Source organism: Hylobates moloch, unplaced genomic scaffold (genome assembly GCF_009828535.3).
Source record: "Hylobates moloch isolate HMO894 unplaced genomic scaffold, HMol_V3 SCAFFOLD_19, whole genome shotgun sequence".
NCBI classification, from domain to species: Eukaryota; Metazoa; Chordata; class Mammalia; order Primates; family Hylobatidae; genus Hylobates; species Hylobates moloch.
Genome location: NW_026652294.1, coordinates 31701334 through 31728472, shown reverse-complemented (window position 1 = coordinate 31728472; position 27139 = coordinate 31701334). Strand labels below are relative to the sequence as shown.

The 27139-nt window shown below is 55.5% G+C and overlaps 1 protein-coding gene across 1 annotated transcript in view; it reads left to right on the top strand.

Annotated features, from left to right (window-relative positions):
• DOC2B (double C2 domain beta) overlaps window positions 1-23434 on the top strand; it is a 33964-nt gene extending 10530 nt beyond the window's left edge. Inside the window, exons 3-9 of the mRNA XM_032138174.2 lie at window positions 3743-3817; window positions 5751-5860; window positions 6400-6526; window positions 10730-10887; window positions 18404-18485; window positions 19349-19445; window positions 20014-23434. Coding sequence (XP_031994065.1) covers window positions 3743-3817; window positions 5751-5860; window positions 6400-6526; window positions 10730-10887; window positions 18404-18485; window positions 19349-19445; window positions 20014-20150 — 786 coding nt within the window. The 3' untranslated portion in view covers window positions 20151-23434. The remainder of the gene's footprint in view (window positions 1-3742; window positions 3818-5750; window positions 5861-6399; window positions 6527-10729; window positions 10888-18403; window positions 18486-19348; window positions 19446-20013) is intronic.
• Window positions 23435-27139: the final 3705 nt, after the last annotated feature.

Below are 27139 nucleotides of genomic sequence, written 5' to 3'. Positions count from 1 at the left end.
GCCTTCCCTTCCCAGCTCCAGGTGTGTGTGTGTGTGCACGTACATAGCTGTATGTGTGTCTCTGTGTGTACGTGTGGGTACTGTGCGTGCACACATGTAAGTGTGTGTCCACTTTGGGCTGTAACCCTCAGGTATCAGAAGTGGGGGTGGGAGGCCCAGTTCCTTCTCTGTGTAAACCCAGTTCTGTAGGGAAGGGGTGGTGCAGGCTGGGGAAGAGCTGGGGCTCTGGGCTGGGGTGTGGGGAGGGGCCCAGGGTGGGCGAGCTGAAGGAGGGCTGGCCTCTGGAGTGCCAGGGTGGGGGCTGGACACCCTGGGGTGCACCCTTGCTTGTTCCCCCTTATAAGGGTCAGTCTCAGTTTGCCCATCTGTAAATAGGGTTGGTTGTCCCTGCCCTACATGGCTGTTGTGAGCATTAAATGAGTTAACACGTGGCCACTGGCACTGCCAGTTCTGGGAGACTTTTTTTTATTGTAAAATACACAGATCTAAATTTCCCATCTCAACCATTTTTTTTTTTACTCCTCCCCTCAGCGCTCAACCATTTTTAGTGTACAGTTCAGTTGTGCTAAGTACCTTCTACCTTCACACTGCTGTGAAACCCATCTCCAGAGCCCTCTTCAGCTTTTGCAAAACTAAACTGGACCCATTAAACAACAGTTCCCCCTTCCTCCTCCCCTGGCCCCTGGGGAGGCTGCCATTTGGCTCCCTTCTCTATGAATTTGACTATTCTAGGGACCTCATATAAGTGCAGTCCCCGGGATCCGTCCTTTTGAGTCTGCAGTCCCCGGGATCGGTCCTTTTGAGTCTGCAGTCCCCGGGATCGGTCCTTTTGAGTCTGCAGTCCCCGGGATCGGTCCTTTTGAGTCTGTCTTCTTTCACTCTGCAGAATGTCTTCAGGCTTCACCCTCATTGCAGCACGTGTCAAAACTTCTTTTTCAGGCTGAGTGATACTTCAGACTAGAAAGCTCCTCTTCTGAACACTTCACCAGCAACAGCCTCTGAGAGGTCCAGGGCAGGGCAGGGCTAGGGTTTTGGGGAGAGGCTGTCCTCTCAAAGCCAGACCCCTCATCTGTTCCCTCAGTGCCAGTACTAGCCAGGGCCTCCCCAGGGGCCGCCTCTGCCCATCCCCCCTGTATTAGTCCATTTTCACGCTGCCGATAAAGACATACCTGAGACTGTGTAATTTATAAAGGAAAGAGGTTTATTGGACTTGCCGTTTCACGTGGCTGAGAAGGCCTCACAATTATGGTGGAAGGTGAAAGGCACTTCTCACATGTTTGGTGGCAAGAGAATGACAGCCAAGGGAAACGGGTTTCCCCTTATCAGACCATCAGATCTCGTGAGAAGTGAGACGTATTCACTACCACAAGAACAGTCTGGGGGAAACCTCCCCCTGTGATTCCGTTATCTCCCACTGGGTCCTTCCCACAACCTGTAGGAATTATGGGAGTACAACTCAAGATGAGATTTGGGTGGGGACACCGCCAAACCACATCACCTCCCGTGAGGCCCACCCCTGAACCATGGGATCAGTTTACGTCTCTTGCCAACTCCCAAGGTGGGGAGGGTGTGCACAAGGGCCCCACTAACAGCTCCCTGCCCTGGAAACAGCCTCCTGCCCTTCCCCTTCTGTGGACAGAGGTCAGGTTCCCTCCACCCACAGAGGGTGGAGGCACTGGTGGAACCCCGGGTCGGGGCCAGGGAAGCTGCCTGTTTGGGCACAGAAGCTGGTGGCAGCACAGTGACACAGCCTCAGGCAGTGCCTACTGGTCCTTTTGCTTTTGGCCAAATGTGTGGCTGCCCAGGGTGCTCAGGGACCTGCCCGGTGGAGGAGTAGAGAGGCGGCAGCAGGGGCCTCGTCACAGTCCCGGGGTCTGCAGGACAGAGCAGGCGTCACTCCTGTCCCAGCATGACAGCACCTCTCGACCCAGCCTAGCTCCCACGGGTGTCTTGGGGTACGGAGGTGGGACCACCAGGGCCACTGGAAAGACACGCCAGAACTTCTGGTGGCCCAAAGATTTGTAAGTGAAATGTGTCAAGAAACGTGGCCCAAATGGAAACATTTTAAGCTACAACAAACAAACGTATAAGAACTGTAAGAATAAGACACAGCGGTCAGGTACCCCCGGTCAGGCTGGGCCCCCAGATTCCCAGAACTCTGCGCCTCAGGCACTTGGTGGGAAAGGCGCAAGGCCAGGGTGAGGGAGTTGGGTTTGGAGCAGCCTTGTCCCCTTGAGCACGTGTTGGGCCACTGAGCCAGGCCCTGTCCCAGAGGCAGCCCCACAGTGCAGGCACAGCTCAGATGCACCCACCAGACCTCAACCACTTCTCCGGCATCTCACGGGGGCCTGGCGTGCAGGGAAGGGAGCAAACCCTGCCTGCCAGGCCCTGTGTCCACACGGTCTCCCTCCCTCTCACTCCAGCCCTAAGAAGATGGGAGTATTACATCCCTGCCCTTTTTTTTTTTTTTAAATTTGAGACAGGGTCTCACTCTGTCACCCAGGCTGGAGTGCAGTGGTGCGATCATGGTTCACTGCAGCCTCCGTGTCCCAGGTTCAAGCGATCCTCCCACCTCAGCTTCCCTAGCTGCTGGAACCACAGGCACGTGCCACCCCACCCAGCTAATTTTTTAGTTTTTGGAAGAGACGGTCTTACTGTTTTGCCCAGGCTGGTCTTGAACTCCTGGGCTCAAGCGCTGGGATTACAGGCGTGAGCCACCGTACCCGGCCAACCCCTTTAACAGATGATAAAGCTGAGGCTTAGCGTGCAAAGTAACTCATCCACTTCCCAGCTGGTGAACACAGGAGCTGAGCCTGGAACCCAAGCCAGCCAGGCCCCCAAACCTCTGCCCTTTGCCAGTGGCAGGGAAGTAGATGGTTGGAAGCCCCAGAGCTCTGTCAAAGCAAGGTGGGCTGGGCCTGGGAGGGAGCCCCAGCCTCCCCTTGGAGATGGGCCTGGTGTGAGCTGCCACGCTGCCTCCCTGACCCGGCTGGGTGGAAGCCTTGAATACTGTCCTGGGGTTGCCGGCTGCACCCCTACAGATGCTGCAGCTGCCTCCCTGCATCCCTGTGCACATCCCAGAAGGAAACAAATGCAATTTTCAGAGACAAGAGCCTGCTGAGGTCAGAAAGCCCCTATCTGTCCATGCTTCTGTGTGCCTCTGGCTGTGCACGCGTGGCTGGGTTTTCTAAAAGAACCAGAGTGAGAGAGGGGTGCCATCTTGTGGAGGGACCCTCTGTGGCCAGTCAGCTTGTGTGATCTCTGTGGACGGGCTGGGAGTTGTGGCCAATATGGCCAGAAATGGGGCCTAGTCTCGGACCATGTCCCAGGGTTATGTGGATTTAGGGTCAGTGAGGGGTGTGGCCACTCAGGAGGCCATGCTTGGAAGATGGGGGAGGGGAGTCAGGATGATGGAAGGGCCTGAGCAAAGCCGGGTGGAGAGGGAGGCTCAGAGGAGGGCGAGCCACTGGCTTCCAGGATGAGGAGAAGAGAAAGAGAAAGTCTGTCCTGACAAGAGGCCCCATGACAGCTGCCCTGGGCCAGGGTGTTTTGGGGAGGGGAGAAGGCACCGGCATTGAGCCATCCTCACGCCCTCCCTCTGGAGGTGTGGGGCCCGGGGGCTTCTGAGAAAGGCGCCGTGAATGGACCCAGCTAGGAGACCCAGCGGACAAGGGCACCTGCAGGCCCTGTCAGTTCCAGCTCCGCGATTTCCAGTTCACACCTTTTGCTGTTCTCTGCCCAGGGCCTGAAGCCGATGGACCACAATGGGCTGGCAGACCCCTACGTCAAGCTGCACCTGCTGCCGGGAGCCAGTAAGGTGAGGGGTTTCTCCCAGGCCCGCCCACCAGCTGCACCCGTCCACCACCTCAGGCAACGCACTCTGGTCCTTTTGCTTTGGGGCCTGGACTGGGCTGGGGGCACCCAGGGAGGCCCACAGCTGCCACTCCCCTCAGAGCGCAAGCAAGCTGATGGGACCTCAGCCATTCAGCTGCACACAGAGCACCCAGTCTGCCCCACACCCTGTTGCCTCCTGGGGACCTCACGAGTCAGCGTTACCTACCTGCTGATCTGGGGAAACCCCCGGAGAATTTCCAGGCCAGCATTTTATAAGAAGCATTCTCAGCTGGAAGTTACTATTAGGTGCAAACAAAGGACTCTGTGGTTAAATAACATTGGGAAACATTGTTAAACAGGTTTCTGTACCATAGGACTTATCAGAGCACTTAATGTGTTGATGGGCTGTTCCTTGACTCTCCGTAAGGGGAATGAAGTGGGCGGAATCTGCCCCATATATTTGACCACAGGATCCTCATTCCTACGCCAGACAACCCAAGAGTCCGACCACAAGAGTGCTGAGGGCACCAGCACAGCAGGTGCATCTAGGAGAGGAGAGAGAAAAATTGCTGTTAAATAAAAGCATCAAGGTGACCTTGAGCCATGGAAAATCAGAACTTAATTAGACTTCCTTCTGTGCATCCTACACTTCAGTGCTGTTTTATTTTGAATTTCATGGGGCAGAGTCTGAGTTTATGTGGGGGCCTAAATGGGTGGGCCTGGGGCCCACAGTAGTCCAGGAGGCCCACCCTGGAAGGGGCCCTTCCCCCTTCTCTAGGGAAGGCAGGGCTGTAGGGGAAACGGCCGTGCCCCACCACCTACTCCTGGGGAAGAGATGGGCTCCCCACGCCAGGTCTTGATGTGCTTATGCTGCAACAGGGGTTCAGGGATGTGAGGGCTGAGGGCGAGTGTGACCCGGGAAGTATGCCGCACACGGGAGCTCAGTGACCCTTCATTTGTGGGACTGGAGCCAGCAGTGCCTGGCTGCTGAGTTGTAGAAAGTCCCAGGACTTTCCCTGGTGTTTTTTATAAAGAGCAGTCTCCTTATAAACAAGCTCCCGAAATCAATGGGAGAGAGGGATTCCTGTGCCCTTTCCACAGTGGGGAACCTGATGCTGCCACAGACAGGCTGTCTGACCTCCCAGCCTGAGCCGGGTGTGGCAGGCATCAGACCGATTCAGACAAGGAGCTCAGAGTCGCTGGCACAGGAGGAGGGGCCACCCCCCAGGCAGGCCCGAGGACAGGATGGGTTCCAGGCAGAGGGGACAGTCCACAGCAAAGGCAGGGAATGCCCTGGGAAGGAGACTCCAGCTCCACACAGGCCTCCTGCAGAACCTACCCCGTGGCATCAGGGGCTGGAGGTGGGTCCTCCTTGGATGAGCCTCCCATGGCTGCTGCAAGAAATGACCACGAACTTCGTGGCGTAAAGCAGCACACTTACTCTCTGACGGCTCTGCAGGTTAGAAGTCCAACAGTGGTCTCTGGGCTAAAATCAAGGTGTCGCAGGGCTGCGTTCCTTCTGGAGCCTGGGGAGCCCACAGTTCCCTAGCTCTTTCCAGCTTCTAGAGGCCATTGGCCCTCCTGGGCTCGTGACTCTCCCTCCACCTTCACAGCGGGCCCCATTGCATCTCTCTGGCCCCCTTCCTTGGTGACGTCTCACTCCGACTCTGTTCTCTGCCCATTCTTCTGCTTTTAAGAAGCCCGTGACCACATTGGGCCACCCAACAATCTCGGATAATCTCCCTATTCTAATATCAGCTCGTTACCAGCCCCAACTCCACCTGCAGCCTCAGTCCGCTTGGCCACGTTGGTAACACATTCACAGGCTCCAAGATGAGCACGTGGCCATCTCTGGGGGCCCTTGTTCTGTCTGACACACCCTTTGATGCTAATAAGATCGTTTTTCTCTTCTCCAGGCAAATAAGCTCAGAACAAAAACTCTCCGTAACACTCTGAACCCCACGTGGAACGAGACCCTCACTTACTATGGGATCACAGACGAAGACATGATCCGCAAGACTCTGCGGTGGGTGAGGGTCCCGGGCCGCCTGCTCCCTCCCCAACCCCCACTCCCACCCGGCTCGTCCTCATGAAGGCAGGACTGGAGGGTCAGATGGTCCCCTGTGGGTTCAACCTCATGCCAGCAACTCCAGCCTGGGGACCTTGAAGAAAGGCAGAAAGGTCTGCCCATGCCAATGGAACATGGTGGGTGGAAAAGGGTCACCCTGGCCCCAGTCCCCTGAAGGTGCTTCCTGGGGCCTCTCAGGGTGCTGGAGGTGGTTCCCTCCAGAGAACCAGCTCTCCCAGCCCCTGGCTACTCCTGGCGCTGGCTCTGCCTTCTCCTGTCCCCTCTTCCAACCTGAGGACACTTGTCCGTGAGGACAGTGCCTGATATCATGCCACACTCCGGCCCTGTCAGGGCCCGGGCATCTTGTGCATCTCCCACCCCAGACCAGGGCCGGGCTTGGGGCAGGACAAGCCAGGGCTGGCCCTACCCGCGCACATCCCCACCACGCTCAGTGCGCCTGAGACGCTCGCTGTGCCTCTCGCCACCGCCCCCGCTAGGATCTCTGTGTGTGATGAGGACAAATTCCGGCACAATGAGTTCATCGGGGAGACACGTGTGCCCCTGAAGAAGCTGAAACCCAACCACACCAAGACCTTCAGCATCTGCCTGGAGAAGCAGCTGCCGGTAAGAGGATTGATTGAGCACCTGCTGTGTACCTGGCTCGGTGGCAGGTGCTGGGAAGGCAGAACTTCCTGCCTGCGATGGGGCTAATGAGGGGCAGAGTGAGAGGGGAGGGGAGACCGGGGAGGTGAGTGTGGAGAGTCAAGGGGGTGGAGGTGAGGAAGGACTCTGACTTTCACTCTGAGTGGCCACGGGAGGGTGCTAAGCTGAGGGAGCGCGAGAGATGACATTTTACCAGGCTCGCTGGCCTGGGCTCAGGATGGCTTGAAGAAGAGGGAGGAGAGGGCAGGAGGCCTGGGGAGATGGGGAGAGATGGGCGCAGCCCTGGCCTGACCTTGGCAGCGGTAGGAGGGCTTGATTCTGACCCGGATGTGCAGGCAGCAGATAGGACGTCGTTGGGTGAGGGAAGGGCAGATCCGAGGTTTGGGGCCTGAGCCACTGAAGCCTGAGGGGCTGTTTGCTGTGCTCAGAGGACTGCAGCAGGGACCATGGGTGGACGGGACGTGCAAGGAGCATGCTTGGAACGTGTTAGATCTGAGTGCCTGTGAGATGCACAGAGGAGACAGGAGAGTGTCCTTTCCTAGAAATGGCGTTTGTCTCAATGTTATGTCAGAACAGATTTTGCCCCCTGGCCTGCTCCAGCGGCTGCGCCCTCCCGAGTCTCGGTCTCTGTGTCCCTCTTCCCTCCCCCATCCTCCCTTGTCTCTGGCCTCACCTTCACCTGGTTCATAGGGCTGGTGAAGCCAGGAGTCCCCAGTGCCACTGGGGTCAAGAGAAATGCTGGGGCCTCAGCCTCCCAGTGTTCAGGACACAGGCGGAGGCACGGTTCCCTCGCTGGCACGTTGTCCTCCTAGAGGCCTGGGCAAGGGGCAAGTTCAGGAGGACAAAGCCCAGCGGCCGTCCCCAGTGTACCCAGCCCCAGTGGGGCCCAGGGACGTGGACTCGCCTCGAGCTTAGCCCAAGTCAAGCCCTGGGGTGAGTCAGCCTGTGGCCAGGGCTTCTTCCCAGAATCCCAGTTATTTTTGCATAATTTGATCCAATTTTATTCCCTTGTCACATTCTCTCCCACTCAGACCTTTGTGTGGTGGATATAACCTTTTCTGTTTTATTATTAGTCACTAACCACAGGTAACCCAGTTTTTCCACATGACCTATGTCACTTAAGAAAGGCAACATCTTAGGAGGCAGGTGGGTCACGAGGTCAGGAGGCAGGTGGGTCACGAGGTCAGGAGTTCAGGACCAGCCTGGCCAACATGGCGAAACCCCGTCTCTACTAAAAATACAAAAATTAGCCGGGTGCGGTGGCACACGCCTGTAATCCCAGCTACTCAGGAGGCTGAGGCAGGAGAATCGCTTGAACCTGAGAGGCGGAGGTTGCAGTGAGCCGAGATTGTGCCCCTGAACTCCAGCCTGGGTGACAGAGCAAGGCTCAGTCGATACTGAGCAAGACCCAGTGGTCTTCATAGGAAACAACCCGAAGTACAATATCCCACCCCTGAAAAAAGAGCTAAAAATATCCCTGCTGGTTGGTTTTTGGTTTTTTTTTTTTTGAGATGGAGTCTCTGTTGCCCAGGCTGGAGTGCAGTGGCGCGATCTTGGCTTACTTCAACCTCTGCCTCCCGGGTTCAAGTGATTCTCCTGTCTCAGCCTCCCAATAGCTGGGATTACAGGCGCCCGCCACCACACCCAGCTAGTTTTTGTATTTTTAGTAGAGACAGGGTTTCACCATGTTGGCCAGGCTGGTCCTGAACTCCTGACCTCAGGTGATCTGCCCGCCTTGGCCTCCCAAAGTGCTGGGATGACAGGTGTGAGCCACCGTGCCCGGACCCTGCTGGTTTATATTGTTTAATTTTCACACCACACACACTGACACAAGCAGCACAGTGCATCGAGGCCTGGGGGCAGATAGCGAGATCTCGCAGGCCTGGCCTGATGCACCAGGAATGGCTGCCTGAGCACTGTGTCGGAAAGGATTCTGAGGGGGCATTGGAGCTCAGGGCAAACGCTAGGATCGATTAGCCACGTCTGCTCTGGGCGTGGGAGGTGGCGAAGATGGCTGGTCGGGCATGTATGTCTTCCCTGCTCGACATCCCTGCTCACCTCACAGGAGTCTCAGCTCCAGGAAGGGTTAGATGTAGCCAGAGGGACTCACTTTGGTGTTAGGCAGGGCACGGTTATGAGCAAAAGGATGTGGCTGGGGCTGCTTAGGGGGCACAGTTGCGAGTAAAAGGAGGTGGCTGGGGTTGCTTAGGAGAGGAGCCCGGTAGAGTCCTGAGGGGATCCAGGGGGACACAGGGCTCAAGCTGGGTACGTCTGGGTGGGCTGAGGGCCTAGGAGAGAGGGTTTGGGGTGTGCAGCAGCCAGAAGGAAGAAGCTGGGTAGTCTCGGGAGGGCAAGGAATGGAGAAGCATCAGGCTGGCTGGGGATGGGGAGGCCTGGAGCTGAGATCTGCCCTGAGAGGCAGGCACCGGGCAGCTGCTGAGGCAGGGGAAGGGACTGGATGGGCTCCCTACCTGGCTCCCAGCTTCTCCAGGGTAAGGAACGTACCAGAACTCTGTCTTCAGGGTTCTCCTGAGGGAGCCACATCCAGCACCCTGAGAGGCCCCAGGAAGCACCTTCAGGGAACTGGGGCCAGGGTGACCCTTTTCCATCCACCAGGCTCCACTGGCATGGGCAGACCTTTCTGCCTTTCTTTGAACCCCCCAGGCTGGAGTTGCTTGTATGAGGTTGAACGCACAGGGGACCATCTGTCCCTCCATTCCTGCCTTCACTAGTACAAGCCTCCAGTGGGCCCCTAGTGCCAGGCCCTTGCCCAGCCCTGAGGTATTAAAGATGACTCAGGTATTAGCTGGATGCGGTGGCTCATACCTGTAATCCCAGCACTTTAGGAGGCTGAGGTGGGTGGATCACTTGAGGTCAGGAGTTAGAGACCAGCCTGGCAGACATGGCAAAACCCTGTCTCTACCAAAAAATACAAAAATTAGACTGTAGTCCCAGATATTCAGGAGGCTGAGGCAGGAGAATCGCTTAAACCCGGGAGCGGAGGTTGTAGTGAGCCAAGATCGTGCCACTGCACTCCAGCCTGGGTGACAAGAGTGAGACTCTGTCTCAAAAACAAAATTTACAGGCAGAGTTCCAACTTCAAGGAACTTAGAGGCTGGGGCAGACCCCTGAGGAAGCAGGGGGCCACACCGGGCCATGACCGGATAAACCCGAGGCAGTGGGTGCACAGAGGGGACGGCCAACCCACCGAGGATGGTCAGCAAAGCCCCCTAGGCCCAGAAGGACCAGGAATCTATCAACAGTGAACACTGAGGAGGTCAGAGGAGGGTGCTGGAGCTGTGGATTCAGCGTGTGCAAAGGTGTGGAGGTGGGACCCGGCTTCAAAGCCGAGGGACTGCAGAGAAAGTCAGGGCAGGCTGTGAGGAGGGCCTGGTGGAAGACCATCTGCAGAAGCCGAGCGCGCCAGGCCGGGGACTGCAGACCCGTGGAGGGCCGGTTAGCACTAATGTTAGGCTCTGTGTGCCATGCAGTCTGTGGCTGCCATGCAGCTCTGTCCTTAGGGCAAAAGCAGCTATAAGGAAACATCAGGGAGCCGGCAAGGCTGTGTTCCAATAACATGGTATTAATGGAAGCTGAAGTGTGAATTTCATATCATTTTCATGTGTCACAAAATGTTTTTCATTTCATTTTTCCTTCTGCTATTCCAAACAGTAAGAACCAGCTGGGCACGGTGGCTCATGGCTGTAATCCCAGCACTTTGGGAGGCCGAGGTGGGAAGATCCCTTGAACCCAGGAGTTTGAGATCAGCCTAGGCAACATAGTGAGACCCCTGTCTCTATTTTTTTGAAAAAGAAATTGTTTAAAATAAGGGTAAGAGCCACTCAGCTCACATCCCACACAGAGCCAGGCGTTGGGCCTGATCTGGCCCCCGGGCTGCAGTTGCCAAGCTCTGGGCTGGCCCTTGCTGGGCTGTGAAGGCCACCGCAGGCCATGCAGCCAAGAACAGGGAGGGCGAGGGTCAGGTCCACCCCCGGAAGAACGCTTGGGAGGGAAGAGATGACAGAAGGTCTGTGAGTTCACAGTGTGACCACTCACCAGGGACCCTGACCAGGCCCGGCTGCAGCAGCCGGAGTGGACGAGGTCAAGGACGGCCAAGAGAGGGGTGGGAGCAGGTGAGGACTGAGTGACCGTCCCGTCCAACAGGTGGACAAGACCGAAGACAAGTCCCTGGAGGAGCGGGGCCGCATCCTCATCTCCCTCAAGTACAGCTCGCAGAAGCAGGGCCTGCTGGTGGGCATCGTGCGGTGCGCACACCTGGCCGCCATGGACGCCAATGGCTACTCGGACCCCTACGTGAAAACGTGAGTGTGCCGTGCATGTGCCCACCTGCCACCTCTTCACTTCCAAGGACGGGGGTCCGTGTGCCGGCTCCGTGGTCTCAGGTGGCAGGCACCCAGGGAGTACCTGAGGTACAGGGGCACCATGTTCCCTGATGGGCTACCTTGGCAACTCCAGGGGTTAAGCATGGCCAGCCCATTTCACAGATGGGGAAACTGAGGCCCAGAGAAGCTGAGTGGCTTCCCAGGGTCATGCAGATATTAGTTATCACCTGATGCTATGTCCAGGCCTCTCTGTGACTGAGGGGCCCAGGAGGGCCATGAGTCGGAGGAGGGGACAGAAGGCGGGGCAAGTGCCAGGGGTAGCCAGGAGGCTGGGAGAGGCTGCAGAGGAACTCTGCCAGGCCTTGGCAACTGCCCACATGTGCCCAGCCCTATACTGGGGCCACAGATGCGGATAAGAGTCCACCCAGCTCTACCAACAGGGCTGATGGTGGGCCTGGGGAGAGACACTAACTCAGGGGGCCATGCCAGGTGGCCTGGGTCCAGAGCTGTGGACCTGTGAGCCTGGTCAGGAGAGGCTGTGTAGCTCTGAGAGCCAGGCAGGAGCTGGCGACCCTTTGGAGAGGGGTGCCACAGGTGCCACAGTGACTACCATCAGTGCTTGGGGCTCTTCAGAAACTAGGTAGGTATGAGTGTGAGCTCACAGGGAGACTCTGGAAAAGTGAGACTTGGGGAGGAATTTAGTTCAGCAGAAAGGAGGGGCAGCTGCTTCAGGGACGGGGAATGACAGAGGGATGGCCTTGACCTAGGGGACACCAAGGACCCAGGTGACTAAGGCCTCAGGGACATCTTGGCACCATGAAGAGGCGAGTACTGCTCGTGGCACAGCTCTAGGGGCACCATTGCCATGGCCATGATCACATTTCTGTCACTTTAAAAATTGCATGTGGCAGGTGCAGTGACTTACACTTACATTCCCAACACTTTGGGAGGTCAAGGCAGGAGGATTGCTTGAGGCTAGGAGTTTGAGACCATCCTGGGCAACATAGTGAGACCCCCATCTCTACAAAAAAATTAGAAATTAGCCGGGCATAGTGGCGTGTCCCCGTAGTCCTAACTACTTGAGAGGATTGCTTGAGCCCAGGAATTTGAGACCAGCCTTGGCAACATACTGAGACCTTGTCTCTACAGTTAAAAATAGTCATAAATTAGGCCGGGTGCAGTGGCTCATGCCTGTAATCCCAGTACTGTGGGAGGCCGAGGTGCACAGATCACTTGAGGTCAGGAGTTTGAGACCAGCTTGGCCAATATGGGGAAATCCATCTCTACTAAAAATAAAAAAATTAGCTGGGCATGGTGGCGGGCGCCTGTAATCCCGGCTACTTGGGAGGCTGAGGCAGGAAAATCACTTCAACCTGGGAGGTGGAGATTGCAGTGAGCCGAGATCGCACCACTGCACTCCAGCCAGGGTGACAGAGTGAGACACTATCTCAAAATAATAATAAACAAGTAAAAATAATATGACAATAATGGGATGGCCACTTTGGGAAGCAGCTGATAGTTCCTCAGAAAGTTAAACACAGAGCCACCATTTGATCTGGCAATTCCACTTTTAGTTATATACCCAAGAGATAAGAAAAACATGTCCATCCTAAAACTTGTGCAGGAATGTTCATAGCAGCACTATTCACAACAGCCAACACTGGAAACAGCCCAAGCATCCATCCACTGATGAATGGATACACAAATGAAGTCTGTCCCTGCAGTGGAATATCAGCCCTAAGAAGGAGTGTAGCAGGTGTGTGGCATATCAGCCATAACAAGGAGTGTAGCAGCTGTATGGAATATCAGCCATAAGGAGTGTAGCACAGGTGCGTGGAATATCAGCCCTAAGAAGGAGTGTAGGAGGTGCGTGGAATATCAGTCGTAAGAAGGAATGTAGCAGGTGCGTGGAATATCAGCCCTAAGAAGGAATGTAGCAGGTGCGTAGAATATCAGTCATAAGAAGGAGTGTAGCAGGTGTGTGGAATATCAGTCATAAGAAGGAGTGTAGCAGGTGTGTGGAATATCAGTCATAAGAAGGAGTGTAGCAGGTGCGTGGAATATCAGTCATAAGAAGGAGTGTAGCAGGTGCGTGGAATATCAGTCATAAGAAGGAGTGTAGCAGGTATGTGGAATATCAGTCATAAGAAGGAATGTAGCAGGTGCGTGGAATATCAGTCATAAGAAGGAGTGTAGCAGGTGCGTGGAAGATCAGCCCTGAGGAGTGTAGCAGGTGCCTGCTACACTGTGGGAGGACCTTGAAAGCAAGATGCTAAGTGAGAGAAGCCAGACACAGAAGGCCACGTATTGCAGGACTCTATTTCTATGAAGTGTCCAGAATAGGTCAACCCACAGAGGCAGAGAGTAGATTTGTGGTTGCAGGAGCCGGGGGAAGCTTGAGGGGACATGGGCAGTGGTTGCTGAAGGGTCCTAGGTTTCCTTCTGGGGTGATGAAAATGTTCTAAAATTGATTGTGATGCTGGCTGCATAATTCTGTGAATATACCAAAGTTATACACTAATTATACACCAAAAAGGGTACATTGTACAGTATGTGTATTATGTCTGAAAAAAATCTGTTATTTTAAAAAATCCAATCACACCAGACTCCAGGAGCAGAGCCCAGGACCTGCTCCATCTTTGGGGGAAGTTAGTCTCCCAAAGAGTGCAGGGACTACTGGTTTTCTATGTGGAAAACACTAAAGTGGGCCCCAGCCTCAACAATTTAGCAAAACAAAGTATCCCAGTGCACCATAGACCCGAGTGTTAGGGGAAGCTCTGTGAATGCTTAGAAGACACTCGGGAGACTCCCATAATAATCATTGGAGAGAAAGTTGGCAATATCCAGTCAACGTGGAAAACGTGTGTGCCCTGTGGCCACATTACTTTCCTTCCAGCTTTATTTCCTAGAAACCTGGGCACAGGCAGGTAGCTGTTTATCGCAGCATTGCTTATAATAGCTACAAACTGGAAATAGCCAAACATTCATCATCAGAGGAATAGATTAATAAAATGTGGCATATGTGTAGAATGTGGTACTATGCAGTTAAAAATGAATAAATTAGAACTAGATGAATTATTATAACATGGACAGCTGTCGAAAACACACCAAACAGCACACACAGTAGGATACTGGTTTGCGTATGTTTTTCTTCACTGACTTGAATCTCACGTGTGTACGTCCTTGCAGAAGGATGTGCAATCTGAAGCCAAAATGGTGTGATTTTTTTTTTTTTTTTTTGAGACAGAGTCTTATTCTGTTGCCCAGGCTGGAGTGCAGTGGTGTGATCTGAGCTCACTGCACCCTCTGCCTCCCGGGTTCAAGCAGTTCTCGCCCCTCAGCTTCCCAGGTAGCTGGGATTACAGGCATGCGCCACCACACCCGGCTAATTTTTGTATTTTTAGTAGATGGGGTTTCACCATGTTGGCCAGGCTGGTCCTGAATTCCTGACCTCAGGTGATCCACCCACCCTGGCCTCCCAAAGTGTTGGGATTACAGGCGTGAGCCACTGTGCCCGGCCTATGGTGTGAAATTTTTAAACCAGTTTCAATGCCCACCTGCCAGATGGACAGGAATTCCACGGTCACCTGCTGGGTTGCCCAGAAAGCTGACAGATGGTCTGGTTGGCTTCCACAGGCAGGCGGGGGGCCATCTGGGCAGGGCCTGTTCACTGTACCACAGGCTCCTCCCTGCCACAGGTGGCTGTTGTGGGTGCTGCTGGACCCCTGCAGCTGGGTCCCACCTGCCAGCTGTGGGCCAGGTCACGTGGCCTTTCAAAGCCAGGATGAGCGGGGGGCCACTCCCTGTATCTGAGCCACGCCTCACCTGAGACCTCCACGTCTGTTGCAGACTCCCTGGGTGAGACACGAGGGCTGCTGCTCAGGTCTCCTCAGGGGTCCCCATCTCTGAAAGGCCCCTTCATGGACCAGGGGCTTCTTCCTCACTAAAAGCAGAGGAAATAAGGGCACAGGTTAGATGGTAAGAGGGGCACCCCTCAGCTGTATCCTAGACCTGGAAGAGAGGGAAGGACGTGTCCAGCCGTCGATGCTGAGGGCCAAAGCTAGATGGGTCGAGGCCTTTTGTCTGCACTATTATTTTTATTTGTTTTCTTTATTTCTTCCTTTCTTTTTTGAGACAGTGACTCACTCTGTCACCAGGCTGGAATACTGGAATGCCTGTGACACGCCCAGCAGCCTATGCAGTCGCTCCTGTTGTTGTCTCCATTTCATGCCAGCGAAAATGGCAGTAACTGGCAGCAACTCGCTGTGCCACCCTGGGCAACTCCCTTCTCTGCTCTCTTATGTATAACCAGAAGGGGTTTCTTCTCGAAGGCACGGGCAAGCAGAAGGCACTGTGCAGAGGGCCCAGAGGTACATGGCACAGGGTGCCTCCATGAGCTCCGGTGGCCAGGACCACTGTCCTCACAGCAAGGGAGGGAGAGACGCCACAGGGCAGGCCTCAGGGGCTTTGCAGGGTGGGCTTGTGCCAGAGCAGGGTGTGCTCAGGGAGGGTGCTGAGGGATCTCCCCAGGGTGGTCAGGTGAGGAGGGAAGGGCACTTCTGGTAGAGAAAACAGCAGAACAGAGGGCAGCGCTGGTGGAACTGTCCGTGGCTGAAGGTGCCGAGGCTGGTGCCTGTCCTGGAAGTCTGGTGGCTGAGTGAGGGGTCACCAGATGGGCACAAGTTGTCCAGGCTGAGGGCGCAGAGATCCCAAAACAACTTTCCTTCCAGGGGCTTTTGAAGGCAGGGCATGCGGGACCCTTCTGTCCCTGCTCCTCACCCGTCACCAAACAGACCAAGGACAATTCACAGCAGATACAATACCAATAAGTAGCGAAATGGCCAAGGAGCGTAGTAAGTAACTAAGGAAACCCGCTGTCTCCGGGTGGCGGGCTTAGGGGAATCCCCCAAACTTTTTAAAATCAGGTTTATTGAGGTACAGGTTGAGCGCCCCAAATCCATAAATCCAAAACCCCAAACATTCCAGGCACCGACGTGACGCTCAAAGGGAATGCTCATTGCAGCGTCTGGGGTTTCAGATTTTTGAATTTTTGAATTAGGGTTGCCGAACCGGTAAATATACTGCAAATATTACAAAATATAAAAAATCCAAAATTCAAAACATCTGGTCCAAGCATTTCAGATAATGGATCCTCAACCTGTATCATTCATATCCAGTGAGTTTTTCTTTTCTTTTTTTTTTTTTTAAGACAGGGTCTTGCTCTGTTGTCCAGGCCAAAGTGCAGTGGTGTAATCATAGCACATTGCAGCCTTGAACTCCTGGGCTCAAGCGATCTTCCCACCTCAGCCTTGTGAATAGCTGGGATACAGGCACGCACCACCATGCCCAGCTAGTTTGTAATTTTTTGGTAGAGGTGGGGTCTCGCTGTATCGCCCAGGCTGGTACAGTCTTGTTTCCACCACCACAATCAACACAGAGAATGTGACCCCCGAAAGTTCCCCAGCCCAGGCAACCACTCACCTGTTTTCTGTCCCAACAGTGTTGCCGTTTCCAGACTTTCCCATGAAACAGTCAGATAGCGTGTTGCCCTGTGAGTCCGGCTTCTTTCACACAGAGGAATGCGTTTGAGATTCATCTGTCAGTTGCATGTACCAGGAGTTCAGTCCTTTTTGTTGCTAAGTGGTCTTCCATTGTGTGGGTAAACCACAAGTTTGTTGTTGATGAGTTCCCCAGTTGAAGGGCGTGTGGTTGTTTGCAATTTTTGGTGATGGTAGAAAGCTGCAATGAACAGGTTTTTGTGTGGACATATGTCTTCATTTCTCTCTCCTAATCCCAACTTTTGTCCTCATGCATTTTCTAGTGCTTCTATAATAAACCAGTATTATTTATGCCACGAAAGTCACAATTTTAAAACATGCAAAGTAAAGCAACTGTGAGATATCATTTTCTGCCTCTCAAACCAGCCAGGATTTTTTAAATGATAGCATTCAGCTTCGTCGCAGGCACTGTGTTTCAACCAGGCAGGCTTTCTGGAGAGGAACTGGGCAGAATAAGCTGGACATGGGTGTGCCTTTGGGCGGTGTCTTCACTTCTAGGGATGCAGGTATTCGTTGGACAGATGTTTCTTAAGCTCCCTGGTGCCAGGCCCAGGGAGCTGGTAGTAGGTGAGACCACAGAGACCCCAGAGCACATTCAGCAGGGACAAGGCAATTGTCATGCAATTATCTATGCAGCAACAGGGTGAGAAGCTTTGCAAAGAAGTTGGGGACCTCTTGTCCCCTCTCCAGCCTTCACATGACCTCCCTGTCATAGAGAAAGGAGCCTGAGCCTGGCTTCCAAGCACCACGCTTGTGCTTGCCGGCTGTGTGACCTTGGGCAAGTCACTCCACCTCTCTGAGCCTCAGAGGAAGACAGCTGTTCTGCATCAAAGTCTAAGGCCTTAGTGGCTGTGGAGGGAAGAACATCTAGGTGGCCTCCCTGTTACTGCACAAAAGGTCTTGTCCTTCCTCAAAGCTCCAATGGAGGTAGTGGTGATGGTTGTACAACTCTGGGAGTCTACTAAAGGCTACTGTGTTTTACACTTCAGACGGATGGATTTTATGGTATGTGAATTATATCTCAATAAATCTGCTATTTTATAAAAGAAACTTGAGGCCGGGGGTGGTGGCTCACGCCTGTAATCCCAGCACTTTGGGAGGCTGAGGCAGGTGGATCACCTGAGGTCAGGAGCTCGGGACCAGCCTGGCCAACAAGGTGAAACCCCATCTCTACTAAAAATACAAAAATTAGCCGGGCGTGGTGGCACACACCTGTAATCCCAGCTACTTGGGAGGCTGAGGCAGAAGAATCACTTGAACCCAGGAGGTGGAGGTTGCAGTGAGCCGAGATCACGCCACTGCACTCCAGCCTGGGTGACAAGAGCGAAACTCCGTCTCAAATCACACCTGTAATCTCAGCACTTTGGGAGACTGAGGTGGGTGGATCACAAAGTCAAGAGATTGAGACCATCCTGGCCAACATGGTGAAACCCTGTCTCTACTAAAAATACAAAAATTAGCTGCGCATGGTGGCACGTGCCTGTAGTCCCAGCTACTCTGGAGGCTAAGGCAGGAGAATCGCTTGAACCGGGGAGGTGGAGGTTGCAGTGAGCCATCTCAAAAAAAAAAAAAAGGTTTGAACAAGAGACCAACTCTGCTAAAAACTCTGTTCTGATGGGAAACGTGAGCCTTATGAAAATTAGACTTCCAGAAACGAGGAAAAACCCCTTTCCTAGGGGGATGGAGGGCGCCCCCCAGGGTTAACTTCAGGAATGTGTGTGTGAACAGAAGTGCGGTGGATGAAGGGACCACTTGCTTCTTGAAAACAACATCTCGCCTTTGCCACAAAATAGCGTTGGGAAAATCCAATGATTAGGACAAAAGAAGGGCCCAGGAATCTCTCTCCAGGGACAGAAAGCTCTTCGAATACCTGCTGGCTTGATCTATACCCCATAGCATGTCCCCATCCTCTGCCTGTCCCTTGGATGTAATTCCAGATACCTGAGGCCAGATGTGGACAAGAAATCCAAACATAAGACAGCGGTGAAGAAAAAAACCCTGAACCCGGAGTTTAATGAGGTATGAGGGGCTGGTGAAGCTTCATGAAGGCCACTCCTCTGCCCCAGGGTGTGGCTGGGTTTTCAAAAGGTCATGGCGGGATGGGGAGGGTGGTCAGAGACGGTGGGGAGGGGCCGCACCAAGCCACAGACACAGGGGAGCTGGGGGACCCCTGGAAAGCTCTTGGCAGGACTCATCGGATGTAGGGCTGGGGGGAGGGAAGTGTTGAGGGGAGTCCGGCGTTCCTCATGGAGGCAACAGGGCAAAGAGGGGGTGAGGAAGACGGGGAGAAGCTCTGTGTGGGGCAAGGGGACTCGAGACACCCTGGGGCCCCAGGAAGGTCTTCAGCCCAAGGCGGCAAGTACAGCTGGAAATGCGGATTGCCCCCCAAGGAGCAAGAAGGAAAGAAGAGCAGAGGGGCCTTGGGTAGAGCCCACGCCACACCAGTGATCCAGAGGCAGGCAGGGGAGGTCGAGAAGATGCTTCCAGAGAGTGAGGGGAACCCCGAATGGAAGGGAGGGTCCCAGAAGCTGCGAGAAAGAGGCACCCACAGAGAAGGGAGGGGTCAGCAAAGCCAGGCCCCGGAGAGGCCCAGGATGACAGGGACTGTGGGGCGTGCAGTGCCTCTGCAGTCAGGAGGCTCCTGGGGTGTGGAGAGAGCAGGCTCAGGGACAAGGAGCAAGTGGGTGGGGGGACAGGGGCCCTGAAGACCCCAGTGGAGCTCAGGGGAAAGTGGGCGAGACACGTGAGCATCCACCCATCATCCACTCTGAGCACTGCTCACCCCCATCCCTCCTCTTTCCCTACACCTCATACCCCTCCTGGCCCCCGGCCGAGGGCCAGGCCTCGTGACATCAGCCCTAACACTCCCTTCTTGCCAGCAGGAGTTCTGTTACGAGATTAAGCATGGGGACCTGGCCAAGAAGTCCCTGGAGGTCACCGTTTGGGATTATGACATTGGAAAATCCAACGATTTCATTGGTAAGGGGGCATAGTGGGAACGCCGTCTCGCTGTGTGCCTGTCCTGGATCGGGCCATAGCCCCTCCTTCCTGGCCCCTGGGGAAAGCTGGAGTCTCAGACCACCTGCCCCCAGGTCAGGGGCCTCAGACCTTCTGCAGCCTGACCCTTGTGCCCCAGGAAGAGACAGGCCCAGAGACAGAAGGAGTTCTGGGAGGGTCACACAGCGCTCTGTGGTGGAGCACAGACAAGAGACGATGATGGGCGGTGCCTCGGGCTGGACTCTGAGCCCTAGAGGCCCCAAATTCCTGGTGGGCCTGGTGACTGCGCATAGTGGGGCTGCCTGGCCTTTTCTCCCCTCCTCGGGCCCCCATTCCTTGACCCCTCATGCTGCCTCTGCACCCTGCCCCTATCCCTGCCCTGGTGGAAGAGAGACGGGATGGCTGGGCCCTGACGGGGCCAGAGTGTGGCATGGAGGTCAGGTCCTGTTCATGTTCAGAGCCCAGCGGGCAGTGGGAGAGGCTGGCCCTGGAGCCCACGCCTGGGAGTCGGGGTCCCGGTGCCCCAGCTGCCCCTCCTGTCCTCCCGCAGGTGGCGTGGTTCTGGGCATCAACGCCAAGGGGGAGCGCCTGAAGCACTGGTTTGACTGCCTGAAGAACAAGGACAAGCGCATCGAACGCTGGCACACACTCACCAGCGAGCTCCCGGGGGCCGTGCTCAGCGACTGACGCCCGCCCCCCACCGCTACCCCTGCCGCCGCCTGCGCCCAGCACAGCCGGCCCCGGGCTTCCCCAGCAGCCACCAAGGCCTGTGGCCCCCACACGGGGAGATCCAGAACCCCTGCTTGGACACAGAGCCACTGCAGTCCCCGCTCGGAGGACGTGGAGGGTTCAGCCACTCTGGGACGGGGAGGGCAGGGAGCTGGGGGTGGCTGTCTGCCCTCTGGGGCCCAAGAGGCCAGTGGCGGAAGGAGACCTCAGCACCTGCCCAGGGGAAGGGGACAGGCCCGTCTGGGAGCAAAGACCCTTCTAGAGGCCAGCCCAGGCTGAGAGGACAGGAGTGTGGGGGCGCCCTGGGGGACAGTGCGAACAGAGGAGGGAGGTGGTGAGCAGACAGGTGGATGATGGGACCTTGAAGACTGGCTGCTCCGGCCCAAGAAAGGCTGACTGCATCCCTCATCTCCTTCACTGCTGGGCAGACGGAAGAAGCGGGCCTGCCGGCCGAAAGTCTGCCAGAGTTCCCGGAGTCTCACATGCTTCACTCAATGATTCCACAAGGCCTGGGGGTGAATGAGACACAGGGTCTGCCCTCAGGGAGTTCCCATCTAGTCAGGAAGCTGGGAACAAACCATTCCAACTGGGGTGAGAAATACCGAGACCAGCTTGGCCAGTCTGCAAGTACCGTGGGCTCTGCTGACTCTGCCGGGAGGTCGGGGAAGGCTTCCTGGAGCAGGTGGTGCTTCCGTAAGGCCTTGGAGGGTGAGTGGGGGGTTCTAAAAGCAGTCCAGGCAGTGGGACTGGTCTAAAAAGGCCTGGAGAGAGAAAGCCAATGGGGCCGGGGTGCTGTGGACCCAGGGTCTCCTCTCCGGGGGAGGGTTTGTTAGGAAGGTGTGAGGCTCGAGGCAGGAGGTGGGGGAAGTGATGGGAGCGCCATGGAGAAACTGGTGCTGGTGCAGGGTCAAGTTCAGACCTCAGACCCAAGTCTCCCACTTCCATCTTTTTCTACTCCTGAGAGACCTCGAAGACGGAGCCCGCCCCTCCTCCTTCCTGGCATAAGCATCAGGTCAGCTGCAATGGAGGAAAGGGTCCCTTGTGCTTAGAAAAACAGCAAAAGCATTCCTGCACGTCCTCGCTCTGCCCTTTCCCTTCCCCTCCACTCCCCAGCTCACACTGGGGGCCTCCGGGTGCTTGCTCATGGCATCTTGGTCCCACTACTGCCACAGATGTCCCTTTTGGGAGTAATCGGTGGCAGTCCAGGGCCTTGTCTCTGGGGAGGCCTGTGGGGCCGGCTCCACCCTCCAGGAGCTGAGCAAGAATCACCCTGCCTGGTGGTCCTGTCTGCTCCCCTGAGTGAGACTCCCCAGGAGGCTTGAGAGTATCTGAATCTTGGGGCCCATGCCTGAAGCCCACAAACTTTCCCTGCCTACCAAGGGCCCCTCAGGAACGCTGGGTGAACAAATGCAGAGCCAAGGAGTTGCACAGCCAGAGTCCCAGTGTGCTCAGCCCATCAGTGTGTGATGGAAACAGAGGCCCAGAGAGGTCAGGTGACCTGTCCAGGGTCTTCCAGCCCCCACACAGCTGGAACCAGGATCCACAACCCCCAGCCCAGAGTGCTGGACACCACACTTGAGGGGAATTGGCGTGCTGAGCTCACACAAGAGAGGCCCTGCTAGCTGCCAGCCTGGGGCTCACCCGCCTGCTGTCCACCCCTTCAACACCGATAGAGGGACTCACAGGCACGACACAAAGCACACCACCACCTGAGGTCCAGGGTCATGATTTGAATCCCACCAAGTGCCCATCAGGCCTTTCCCAGGTTGCAGGGAAAACAGGACCCCAGCCCCCACACAGTCCCTGGCCACCTGCTGCTCATGGAGCCTTGTCTCCCCACCTTTAGGAAGGGTTTTTGTGTGAAGGTTTTTGCATGCACTTGCCTGAACGCATGTTCACAGCCCTGCAAGGTGGGTTTGATTCTCATCCCCATCTTGCAGGTGAAACAGGTTCCCAGAGTCTGAGTAGTTTGCCAAGGCCGCACAGCCAGGAAGGGTGAGCCAGGACTCAAACCCAGGTCTTCTGACTGCCACTTTCTCTCCCTGGGGGTCGGTACCCGCAGTCCCTTCCCTCCTGGTCTGTTGGAGACTCAGCGGAGACCCCAGGTGAAGGCTCAGTAAGCTCAGGTACATGATGGAGACCTGGGGTCTTGCCACTGTCCTGCCACCTCGTCCACTGGCTTTGAAACCATCGTGCTGCTTCAGGCTTCCCCAGAGGTGCCTAACCCGGCCCCAAAATCCAGCCACCCCACCCTAGCCTCTGGGGGCTGAGGCAGGGGTTCCTCTTTTCTCCACACAGAATGGGCACCCTCTGGGGGCCTAAGGTAAGAGGTGGTCTATTTCTAAAAGGCCTGGTGTCTAGGCGAGCTCTGGGTATCTTCTTAGCTTTGCTTTTTGGAGGTCTGATTCAGAGAGGAGACTTGACAGCCTCTCTGAAGACAGAAGTGAATGGCAAAGCTAGAAGAGACTGCACCCTCCACCTAGCGTGACTTCCTTATTAGGCACTTGGGGAATGTGGGGCCCAGTGGGCGAAAGGGGCCTGAAGCGGCACAGCTGGGACAAGAACCCAGAACTCCAGCCCCCCAGTCCAGGGCCCTCTACCGCCCAGGCTGTGCAAATGGGGCTGGGCTGGAAAGATGGGGACAGTCAGGCTGGGAGGCGGGTTTACTGGCCAGCCAGCCCAGGGGCAGCATGGGCACTTGGGCAGGAACTTACCAGGAAGTTTGGAAACCTGCCTTCCCTAGGATCTCAGCACCCTTCTAGATCCCGTGCAGATTGTCTTTCTGTTAATGCGTTTTGAGGCCAGGCGCTATGGCTCACGCCAGTAATCCCAGCACTTTGGGAGGCCGAGGCTGGCGGATCACCTGAGGTCGGGAGTTCGAAACCCGCCTGGCCAACATGGCGAAACCCCGTCTCTACTAAAAATACAAAAATTAGCCGGGCGTGGTGGCGCATGCCTGTAGTCCCAGCTACTCAGGGAGGCTGAGGCACGAGAATCGCTTGAACCCGGGAGGTGAAGGTTGCAGTGAGCTGAGATCGCACCACTGCACCCCAGCCTGGGCGACAGAGCAAGACTCCGTCTCAAAAAAAAAAAACAAAAAAACGCTTTGAGAAGCTGCAGAAGCGGCTCTGCCTTTGACCCCAAATGTGCATCTTTACTCGGGTCCATCAGCCCCACAAAGACAGGAAATCTGATGCCAAAAAAAAAAAAAAAAAAAAACCAACAAAAAAAAATTCCAGGTATCAGTAACCAGGCGCTGCATCCAAGCCCGCCCCGCTCTCCGCCCCGCCCGCCGCCAGCGCCAATCCCCGACGGGCCCGTCTTCCAGCCCCGAAGCGGTCACCTCCTGACCTCTAGTGGCGAGCGCGGGGAACTGCGCCCGGCCTGTCCGCCCGCAGAGCCCGGGCCGTGCATGCCCTGCCCGTTGTTCCTTCGCAAACCGAGTGAACCTCCCGATGCATGGACTCTGGCTGTCGTCGACGCAGACTCTCGTGCACTGCTTAACACCGTTTTGCTGCCATGTGACGGCTGCAGACACTGTCCTCAAACTGCAGTCCCACACACAGGTTTTGTACTTTGACCTACCCGAAGGTGTCCTTTTTAAGTCTTATTTGTTAATATTTATAATCACATATAATCCAAAGTAAATGGAAACATCATATTGCGATCTCATTGCTTTGGCGAGACTCTCACCTTTTAATAGATTTGAAGGGGGTGGGGGCGGTGGCTCACGCTTGTAAGTCCTAGCACTTTTGGAGGTCGAGGTGGGAGAATTGCTTGAGGCCTGGAGTTTGAAACCAGCCTGGTCAACATGGAGAAACCACATCTCTACACACACACACACACACACACACACACACACACACACACACACACACACGCAGTGACAGCCTAGCGTGTTGGCACACACCTGTCGCCCCAGCTATTCAGGAGGCTGAGGTAGGAGGAGGAGGGTCTCTTGAGCCTGGAAAGTGGGGATTGCAGTGAGCCGAGATCAGGCCACTGCACTCCAGCCTGGGCAACAGAGGGAGACGCTGTCAAAAAAAAAAAAAAAAAAGATTTGGAAGGGTTGGAGGGGAGGGTGGAAAGACGGAGGAAAAGGCAACTGAAACCTACTCCGGATATAGTCTTGTTACTCTTCGCCAGGAACACATTTGAGGTAGGCCCTCACGTTACAGATGGGGAAACTAAGGCCTAGAGAGGTTAAAATACTTTTACAGAATCAATCACACGGCTGGTCGATGGCAGAAGCAGGATTCAAACTGAGGCAGCCCAAGACTTTTTGCACCAGGACCTGGTGGCCATGCTGTTGTCCACTCATCCAACAAACAGCTGTGGAGTATTGACTCTAACGCCAGCCGGTCTGAGGCTCCAAGAGTCTTAAATTTTGGAAGGTAATTTAAGACATGTACTGCTTAGGTTTCGAGGGAAAAAAAAAACCTTCCTAACCACAGATAAGTGTATGAGGACTAGTAGCAATCTCCACACTTTATATTTTCATTCCACCTTGTTAGAAAATGTTGATCAGTTGTTGAATACAGTTTATTGTACATCATTCTTCAGGTCAGAAACTTCTCGAGAGATAAAAAGCCTTTGCTTTCTAACATCGACTAACGAAGAAAATGTACGTCACTGAATGTGCAAACCTCTCCATCTCTTTCCTCTATGTCTCCCCTCAGGGTCAGGGTCAGGGTTTAGGGTCGGGGTTAGGGTCTAGGATCAGGATTAGGGGCTATGGGTTAGGGGTTAGGGTTCAGGCTTGGGTTCGCACTAGGTCCAGTTCCGGGTCCGGGTCAGCGTTTTGCATTTAGTCAGGGTTTGGAGTTCGGTTTTGGCTGAGTTAGGGTGGCTTAGGACTCGGGTCATAGCTTTGGGTTGGGGCGGTGGGCATCCCTGCTGGAATTTCCTTTCTGGCTGTCACCGTGACCATTACCCTAATTCTGGTTCCACTGCTCTCCGCTGTCTAATTGTCAGGGCTCTTTCCACCGCTGGCTCCATTCATTGCTCGCTCCTCCTGCTTATCTCTCCTGTCCAATCTGCAGAGCTCTCCACCTTCTTGTTCCGCCCTCTTCTCCGTAACATCCAATAGCAGCCTTCTCCGCAGTCCTTGCTCCTACCACTCCTGCCTCTTGCCCAATCAGCAGGCTCTACCAATGCTTACTCCGCCCACTTCTCTCTCTTGTCCAATTGGCAGGGTCTCCTCAGCGCTCGCCCCACGTACTTCATGCCTGTCCAATTGCAGGATCTCAGTGTTCGCTCGGCCTGCTTCTCGCTCCTATCCAACCTGTAGACTCTACCAGTGCCCACCCTGCCCACTTCTCTTTCTTACCCAATGACAGGCTCTCCTAGTGCTCACTCCGCCCACTTGTCTCCCCCATCCAATCAGCGAGCTCTGCAAGTGCGTTGCGTTCCTGTCCCTGGAGGAGGGAGCCCGGGGTCTCTCGGGGAAACGGAAACGCAGGCTCAGATGTGCAGGTCCAGTTTCGAGGCGACGCGGCCAAAGCGCTCCTCCGCCACACAGTGGTTTTGTGGGGCAGAGGCCGCGCGATTCCGCAGGCCCTGACCCTGCAGGGACTCAGGGTGGCCCTGGGCGCTTTGTCCGGGTGGAGCAAGGGCCCGCCGGGCGGGACGTGTGTGGGCGGCTGCGCAAATGGCCCCGCCGGCACCGCGCGGGCCGGGGATGGGGGCAGCCTGGGGAGGCGGTGCCTGCGGGTCCCGTCCACGCCGAGCGCTCGCTGCCTCCCCGAGCACTTGCTCTGGACTCCAGGGCACCGTGTACCGAGTGCCATCCCCGCTGTCCGCACAGAGGCTCGGCCAGGCTCCCGCTCCCTCTCTCGGTGGATTGAGCTGTCAGAGCCGCCTCTGTGCACTCCTGTGCTCAAAGAATGGAAGCTGGGCTGGCTCCATGCACCGGGAAAGGGATGTTTGGCACCACCAGCGACTGGCAAACCAGTTGCACACCTGCTCAGCTGTCAAGCTCATCTGAAGGACAAGTCCTCCTGCCCCCAAACAACAAAACCTCCAGCCCGGCTGGAAGACGGAGCTGTGGCTGCCCCTTTGCATTTCGAGGTCACCGTGTGGCTGGGCCAGGAGCTGAGCTGGAGATGAGGGCATCGTGTGGCCAGAGAAGGGTTCAGTGAGTATATCTGAGAGGTGAACCAAGCACCAGGATTTGGGATGTCTTGGGTTGGTGGTAATGGATTGTTGGTTCAGACCAAAGACCTGCCAAGAAAGAATATTTGGATGGCCCCGTGGCAACAGCCTTTTCCAGCCAGCAGGGCTGCTCTTGCCTGCTGGGAAGGAGACTGGGACCCGGACGGAGCCTCACTAAGCCTCCCCTCCCATCTCATGACTTGCAGAGGGACGTGAGGAAAAGGGGCCTCCACAATCCCCAGAGACATCCCAAGGACCGTGGGAGCCGCTGGCCTTAGCCCCGGACTTTCCTGGAGCTGAGACGGTTTCAGAGCCACTGGCTGCCAGGTACTATCACCCCGTGGCCATGGGACCAGCTCTCGTGATCAGTTCCTCTCCCTCCTCAGATGGAGACTGGAGCATGGAGTGGGCGTGCGGGTGCCAGGGCCCCGACACGGGGGCAAGGTCAGACCCCAGGGACGGGGAAGCCACCAGCAAGGAGCCCACATCAGGGACCAGGGTCGGGGGCTTCCTCTGACCCCACACTGCTCCTGCTCCCTGACTCATCACCTGAGGTCATGTCTGTTTTGCAGAATGAGGGGACAGACTTAGAAGGAAACACATGCAGGCCTGACACCTAAAGACAAAGCCAGCTGTCCCTGTGGTTTGTTTCTAGTATTTTGTCTGATTGCTTTTCACTGGGTCAGTGACAGCCAACATCTCTAGTTCCTAGTACGCACCAGTGCTGTTTGAACCCTCTCCCTGCACTCTGTGCGCTTCCTATGATGAAGTGAAAACTTCATGTAAGGACAGGA